The sequence below is a fragment of the Pygoscelis adeliae genome, unplaced genomic scaffold, assembly GCF_000699105.1.
Source record: "Pygoscelis adeliae isolate BGI_AS28 unplaced genomic scaffold, ASM69910v1 Scaffold22, whole genome shotgun sequence".
NCBI lineage: Eukaryota > Metazoa > Chordata > Aves > Sphenisciformes > Spheniscidae > Pygoscelis > Pygoscelis adeliae.
The window spans coordinates 4,075,772-4,084,364 of NW_008824350.1; the positions used below are offsets into that span (position 1 = coordinate 4,075,772).

The 8,593-nt window shown below is 40.0% G+C and overlaps 1 protein-coding gene across 1 annotated transcript in view; it reads right to left on the bottom strand.

The window, feature by feature from the left end:
- The window catches only part of LOC103912864 (astacin-like metalloendopeptidase), a 13,785-nt gene extending 12,207 nt beyond the window's left edge, over positions 1-1,578 (bottom strand). The window contains exons 1-3 of the mRNA XM_009319271.1: positions 1,510-1,578; positions 1,322-1,346; positions 257-394 (exon numbers count right to left, since the gene is read on the bottom strand). Of these exons, the coding sequence (XP_009317546.1) occupies positions 257-394; positions 1,322-1,346; positions 1,510-1,578 (232 nt within the window). The remainder of the gene's footprint in view (positions 1-256; positions 395-1,321; positions 1,347-1,509) is intronic.
- Between the last annotated feature and the right edge of the window lie 7,015 nt (positions 1,579-8,593).

An 8,593-nucleotide genomic window follows, 5' to 3' on the forward strand; every position in this document is an offset into this window, starting at 1 on the left:
AATCAAAATTAATTAGTTGGTATTTATATAACAACTACTGCCCAAGTAACCACGTATTGTAGTGTCTGTAACTGAAATGTTTGGAGTCTCAGCCAAAGTACTGTAGGGCTAACAGATTAGCAAAAGAGACATGTCAATAAATTCTCATTTGGACAAAGATTGCTTTTGGTGCATGCCACAGAAACATAAAATAACAGAGAGTATAGGGACCAGAAGATCAATGCTAACTTTACAGCATCCATTTGCACACACTCACAGAAATCAGAAGAGATGTTAATTGGAACCTTGACTAGTCCATCCTGTGACTTGGGCCATAAACAACTCTCACAGTTAATTGCACTGCGTCGTCCTCTTCTCAAGAGGATGTCTCCTTCATACACAGCTATTTCACTACCTGGCGGATGAAGAAAATAAAGAACATACAAGGCAATGAGAAGGCAAATAGATGTGCAAAAGGGAGATGAGAGGTATACAGTACCCAAGCTTTTGTACCTTTGGAAATTTCTTTCACTGAAGTTCATTTCCCAATAATGTGAAAAAGGATTAGTAAATTAAGACTGAGTGAATCTAGCATTCACAATATGCTAAGACTGGTTAGGTCTGCCTTTCTTCCTGGACAGAAAAGATTAATATTAATATAGATGTCATAGTGCAGTTGTAATCAAAGTGGTGACTAAATATATTTTAGCTTAAGAAGCTTTGGGAGCCTTCAGAGTGGAAGGCTAAGTATTATAAGTCATTGTTCTCTTCATTAGAGCTTGTGGAATTAAAGAAAAATTGTAACTGACCTCTGTAAAAATGGGATGAATCATACAAAAGAAATTACTATTTTTATCATGCATACTGAATGCATGCAAGCTATTAATTTCCAGGTTAACTATTAATTTGACATAAGACATTGTGACACGCTCCTCAGTTCTGACTCCAAAATACTTGGAATACATTTCTCACAGACAAGAGCTATTGGTTATTATACCAAAAATATACAACGGTCTTGGGTACAGCAGACAGGGGAGTGCCTTATATCACATAGGAAAGAAATCAAAGTGAAAAGTATTCTGATTTGCTGAGGCTACATATGGAAAAAGAACATTCCATGTAGCAATTGCTCAATAAGTCTTCCTAATTTCTTTATCATGACAGCATAAATAATCACACTGAGTGAGACTTTAAAACACATCTGAATTCTGTGAATTGTTTTCCACTGATGCTGGAAAATATTTTCAAAGAGAAAAATATACCAAATAACGAGAGTGAGGTATAGAGAAGCAGTCCCACCAAAATCTACAGTTATTTATATAATAATTACAATCAAACTCACCTAAGCCATTGCTTCTTGTAGCTATCTGAAAAAAAAAAGTATATCTTTTAATACATGCTTATCTCCATAGCAGAAAACTTCTATCATGTAGAATCACAGCAGTAAATGTTTGTAACTAATTTTAAGATAAGTCAGAGCAACTCAGCAGCAGCAATGAAAATTCTAAACATCTGGGAGCAGGGACACACCTGGACAGGTTTACTTAGTGCAAAGCTATAGAGAAATGCTAAATGAGCTGGCAGAAGAAAGTACTTCATCTTCAAGTTTCTGAGATGATCTTCTCTGCTCTGCAGCTCAGTTCTCAAAGCTGTGGTTAGTTTACTTGGGGCAAGTTTTATGGGAAAGCTGCTGCTGTTGTTAACAAGTGTAATAAAATTAGATAACAAGAAATATTTTCACAAAACAAACAAGCTGCAGGACCTCTCGAGAATTTCCAGGCTCTCATTTCTTATTTATCTTCAGAAAACAGAGGAAGTGGAGCAATAGGAAAGAAAACCCAGCAACCTTAAAGTGACTCATCTTTAATTCTAAGAAGAACCCATAAGCTGCTGCAGGTCTCCTCACTGCTGACCAAGGGACAGGATTTCCAGTAGCTGTCTGTTTACAGCAAAACTCAATGTCAAAGAACTCTTTGATCCATCCACACTTGACTACCTGTCCTGGAAACTCCTGAGCTTGCTGCTAGGAGTTCCCCACTTCGCAGAGCGCATCCGTCAGCCTGCCCACTCTGTGCACAGCTCTCAGCCAGGCATTGCTGGCCAGGAGCACTGGAAATCTGTTGGAGCCAGAGATTAATCTGATTGTTGGTTGAAATTGTTTTTCCAATACCATATCTTGCAATATAATCATCACTGGTAGTGATTGTGTGTCTTTCTGGAGTCTGCAAATAAATAAAACCACCAGCTCCCAGAGTTTTGGCTTCCCACATTCTGGGAAGCCCTCCTTCCTTTGATGTCCATGAATAGAAACAAGCCTAGAAAGGCAGGCTGAATCCTAGAAAACCCACACTCTAAGAGTAAGCGACACAATGGGAATATTAATGTTGAAGCCACATGAACAGCACCATAGGCAGGCAGATGTTGTTTTCTCCCAGCTTCAGCCCCTGCACAAATACCGAGGTACTACAGAAAATCCTAAGGAATTGCTGCATCAGATCTTTAAGAAACAAACAAGAAAACCTTTGGAATTGCCTGCAAAGGCAAAATTCAGAGGAATCTATGTGGTTCACAGCAGATCGAGGTGGCAGAGGGTGCCCTTCCAGATAGATGTATGGGCTGCTCCTTTGGTTTTAAGGAGTACTTTGCTAAGAAAATTTTAGCTAATATTATGTAAAGCTTTGCTACTAATATTTTCATTTTACCTTACTAATAGTTTGTTCATAAACTTTCTAAAATATTCCACATTTCTGTGACTTCCACAATTCATCTACAGTTATAATTTCCATGTAGATTATGCTACAATAATGAGGTGCAGATATAAAGGACCCCTTTTGCTTTGGCTGATAAGAGGATGAAGTTCAGAAGTCCTCATTAGTTTGTTACACTAATAACCAGAGGTCCTCCTGTACAGTTCCGAGCAACCTCGGTGTCTATTCAAGATCAGGTTCAACAGAGAGACAGAGTGAGTCACAGGTACACATTTCTCTGCTACACGTCACAAAATGAGAGGGGAGAGAGCAGAGGTTATTAGACAACAAAAGCAAGAGAACAAGACCAGATCACTGTGCAGAGCCTGGAGCTGGGTCACTCCAGGCGTGCAGCTAGGAGGGACAGAGGGGCCCTTTGAAGTTCTGCCATGCAGATTTGCATATCCATTCTGTGGAAGGCTGTAATACCTTACTGACTCCAGTTGCAGACCACAGACAAGAGTAACCCTTGAGTCAGGAGATTTATTCCATGGTTTAATTCATTTTCCTGACTGCCAGAAAGAATTGGGTATTTTTCAAGGCTAATTAACAGACCAGTGTCTCATATCACCTGATAACACATTATCAGAAGTTGTCTCGTAGATGCAAATTTCCTTTTTCATGCTGCTTGTCTACATTGTCTGCTTTGATATTCTAGCAGAACAATGTTCAGGTCTCGGTCTCATTACCTATCCAAATAATTTGATTACACAGCTGTAACTTGCATTCTCTCTCCTGTACGCCTTTTCTTACACTGTCTTTTGACATTTCTCGTTCATAGCCACACTGTCCTTGATCTGCCAGATATTTCATGACTGCTGTTTGCTGGTAATTTTAATACGATGTTTACCACACTCTTAGTGATTCTTACTTAGTTTCACCTTCATTCCACAGCAGAGAGTGAGCATTTCTTTCACCATGGAATCCAAGTCCCTCTTGGCATAATATTAAATGACAAAGTTAGAAAAACCAAACACCTGTTGGTGTTTAAGTATAGGTTTTTGTCCTAGCTCTGTATCACTAACAGGTATCATCAGAAGCAACAGGAATAGTAAGTCCAATGATCTTTCCGTAACAAGAAAGTACAGAGGGCACTTCCCCTGGCTAAAGCATTAGAGTGTATGAACCTCAAGGGAAACACAATTCAGGAGAGTGAAAGGCCACGTGGCTAAGGACCCAGCAGAATATCACTCTAATGCTCAGTTTCTCAGCTATTTGCGCCAAAGGTTATGCAGACAATTGCTGGTGAACAAGCAGTTGGCTTAACTAAGCTGCGTGTTCTCCTTAAGAAGCTTATTACTTTTCAGGAGGCTTCATGGTATCTTTGTATGTTTAAACAGGTCAATTGTTCATTCTGCATTAAGAGTCCTAATTTTTTATTTACATCACAATCATAGAAAGTATTGCCCTTACTAGATGACAATTTGTTATAAACCTGTTTTGTGTGACGCTCCACTTGGACAGAAATCAGATACTGCTGAAGAGCATTTTTAAATAACTTTGTGTCCATTAAATGAAAGTATTATACTATAGCAGGCTGCAAAGAGTTAAATAATAAAAACATGCACAAAACTTTCTTTGTGTTTAAAATGATGTTATTAAAGTTATCTGTTTACAGATACCGTGTCCTTCAGGATGCTAGGATTAGTGAAAGCATGTATTCATGCCTCATTATTTACTGATTGGGAGAAGAAAATGAGCTTTCCTGCTTTTCAGTTGCCAGCCAGTTAATCAGTTTAGAATAATTAAATCATCGACTTTGATCAAGTGCAATAAAAATGTTTTGGCTTTTGTAGAAAAGGTCACAATCATGAAACAAAGACTTTGTAAATCTGGTCCCTGGTGACTAGTCCTTACTTTGTCCCAGTTACCAGCCAGCAAAAGCAAACCTTTAATAGAAAAGGTTACTATCAAGCATAGTATATGCTTGATACTATCAAGCTTGATACTATCAAGCATAGTATATGCTTGATACATAAACACTTGAATGCTAGTTTTAATATAATTAGGCAATTTTAGTGTAGGACAGAGTATCTTGTGCCATAGCATATATTGACATATTTCCACATTTTCGGTACATTTTTATTTAAGTGAAAGATTTATTCTTTAAAAGGAAAAAAACTCCAGTGTAAATACTAACTGAGATGTGATGTGTTGAAATTAGTTTGAAACCAATGCATGTTTGGACTCTGTTCCTCCTAAACCACTCCAGCAGCAGGGTGATCTCTGCTATTTTACCACCATTTCTCTTTTACCTTTCCAGTGTCAGAATGATACCATAATGTTAGAGAAGAGAGGCACAAGTCCGAAGACTCTGCACTAGAGATAACTACAGGTGTCAGTGAGCCTTAAGCTGAGATGATGGCTAGAGACAAGAATCAGCCAAAACTTTTACAGCGAACTTGGTTTTATCTGATTTGCAGTAGGTGTAGGCTGAAGAGAACTTTACTATAGTTTTTGAAATTGATGCATGGGGAAAGTTGGGTTCCTGGAGAAAAGCTACAAAGGTTGGTTTCAGTATTTGAGTATCTAAGTACCCAAGGGCTGAGCCAGATGGGACTGGCTGGTCTATAGCTTCCCTGGTTCTGATAAAATCTGGTCTGAAGCCAGTGTCTAACTGCAAACATCATCCTAATGCTTTGTTTTACTCACAAGTTGTTCAGGCACATAACAGAAGTCCCGATCTAATGCTGCTCTCTAGTGGTTTGCCATTTGTGCGAGTGGGACATGTTTCCATAAAGTCAGGAACTCCCCATCACCACTCACAGCCTGTTCACGCCTTTGATCCCTGTCTGCACAGTACCTGCTTCCTGCAGAAAATGCTTGCAAGCATGAGGAGTCTGTCCTGTAATCTGTGCTGAGAAGCGATGCATCAGTTTTAGCCTGAACCATCTCAAAACTTTATTAGCATCTGCAGCTTGTTACTTCACTATTCACCTTCTCCAGATACTTATAGATTATACATACAGATGCCACAATAGATTTCTGAGGTGCTCTGATGGCCTGTTATGAAAATAAGCCATTTACCTGCACCATTTTCCCTAAAGGACTTTTAAATCTTAATATTTATTTTATTGATGAGTCCTCCTAAAAGCTTTTAGAAAGCTTATACTGCAGAACACAAATACTCTTCTGGCTCTACCCTCGCTCCGCTTTGACTCCACAACATAGGTCATTGCCCCGTTCCCTTGTTTGCCTTGAAAGAGAACCAAGACAAATTGGCCAAAGGGAAGCAGCAAGAAAAGGGCTGCTCCCTCAGAGCTGTGACCGCAGCACAGTCTCACAGTACCTCAGCATGGCAGGGGTGGACAGATAGCACAGACTGTTGACAAGGTGTTGAATCACATCCAGAGCCCATCCAGAAGCTGACGGCAGAGACAAGACTACAGAAACAAGACTAAAGACAAGGATACAACAGAGGTCTAAGGTCCCACAAGGAGATCAAGCCCAGACTAGAAACATATGCTCCTACAACACAGCCCAAGCAGGGAGCAAAGGCTAAGGCCAGACCTTAAATGGAGCCTCTGTGCCAATGGACAGAGGCCATGGGTGGACACCCCTGGTGAGGTCAGTCAGGAGCCATTAAAGTCTGTTGGTACCCTCCATCCCTAAAAGCTACAACATGTTGCAACAGCTTTCCTCACACCCTATATCCCAGTGTGAACAGTCCAGTGAACACAACTGCAGCTTGGATAACTATATCCACTTAATCACCTACTGGATCATCACTGCCTTCTTAAGAGACCTCTAGGAGACTGTATTTCAGGCTCTGTGAAAGCTATGTTGACTCAGCCCCAACACAGGATACTTATCCCTGAGGCTACTACTTCCATTTTTATTACATATTTCTTCCAACCCTGGCTATGGAAGAACTACAATCACTCATCCTGGATCCTTTTTAAAGTTTGATTGCACTTTCCCGTAGCTCTGGCACTGCGGTGATTTAAGTGGCACTTACTGAGTTCACTCAGCAGCTAAGCAGTTTTATACGTGAGCTGCCTCTGAACTCCTGGGTGAGCGTCATCTGCTCCTAGCAAGATGTTACTGTTCACTGCACTGATTTGTGCTAAAACCCTTTCTTCCGAGCAATGACGCTTTCTCTGAGACATTCTTCCTGAACGTGAGATTTCCTCAGATTCAACCCCTGTAAGGAATGATCTGACCAGGAACTTCCCTGTCCTGCTCCGTAGCATGTGTCAACCTAAGGAATGCACAGCTTTTCCAAAGTAACCTTATCTTCCCTGACAGCCTCTTTTATATCTTCCTTATCTACTGATTCCATCAACTTTGATAGACTTCCAATTAAAAAAAAATTATCTTTTTACCTGTTATATGTTTCCACTTGTCAGAATTTACACTGTTCTTTATTTTCACCGTTCAGATATGACTTCCACTGTTTATTTCTACTGCTCCCCACTTCTAAGCATGATTGTTGTCTTTTTATAATGTCTAGTATACATTTTATTTCTATCTCTGATAATGTTATTTTCTTGCCTTTTCCAAGTTTTTATCCTTTTTATCTAAATTTTTTGCTTTTAGGGAGTTACACTTTTTAAAGTGTCATGTTACAACCATGCATTTTTCAGCTCTTTCTGTGCAACCAGAACATTGACTTTATACAAACATGCAAACATATATACATGTACATATGCATTTCTACAGTGCCTTTCAGGGAAAGAAACCTGAAACCTTGCTAAGAAACGAAACTGGTTCCATACACAAGAGACTACTTTCAGATGACATTTCTTAATAGGTAAACATCAGGCAACTGGGCAGGAATAAACATTTGTTTCATAAATGTGTCAGGATGAAGCTTCAGAAATAGAATAGGTTCAATTTCTCTGCACGTTTGTAGGGACAGCGCATGTCTTGGGAATATACACTGCCAGGCTAAAAAATGACATGAAAAATGTACAAGCTGGTAATAATGTTCAGCACTTTCTTAGCATGTCTCATTCAAAGTAGTTTGAAAATATATTGAAATACTGTACTGAAAAATAGGACATTTAGCTGCATTTCATGAATAAAGAGGTCAAGATGCTGACTCACGAAAAAGCTTATCCAGGATCTCTTGGTAGCAGAAGGAGAACTAGAAGCCAGGAGTCCTGTGTCATCCCTCCCTATGGGGATTGCTACACTTTCCTGACAAGTAGTATTTGGCAAAGGAACAGTCTCCAGTCTTCAAGCGTTCTCTCGCTAGCGCTTACAAAACAGTTGGGTGCTACTACCTCTGTTCTAGACAAGCAATTAAGGTCAGGTTTTCAAAGCTGATTGCTAAAGAGAAGCTCCTTCAGCCACATTTAGGATTTGAAACACGTGCGTTAGTTCTCAGAAGTGCTTAATACCTGCGGCTTTCACAGAGCTCAGGGATCCAGCTTTGAAAAAGTTGTATTTAAGGAGTTGTCTAGCTTTGCACAGGGGAAGCTTTCTTAGAGTCAGTGTTTCTGTGGTTAATCTCTTTATACGTACTGATTATGTACTTTGCCTTGAATCCCAAGGACTGCAGGTAGTGGCTGCTGTGGTACTGGATAACATGTCGTTCACAGCAGGGACTGGGTCTTTTGCACAGGCTTTTCCCATGTGATGGGAGAGAGTTGTGCCACTGTTGTAAGTGACTAAATAACTGTCACTTCAGCACTGAAAATTCTTGGAGTCAGGCTATAGTATATGCAGTGATGTCTGCCAGCACAAAACAAGCGGAGCGGGTGCTTGATGGTGTAAGTGTGCATGAGTAAAAGACTACAAGGACCCTTCAAGGCCACTTAGTCCAGCTTCTGCTGGTCCAGGTATTAATGTCATAGGTTAGCTTTTTTAACTTAAAATGTGCTCCCTTTCTCCCGTCACACATGTGCTCTTGTTAGAATACT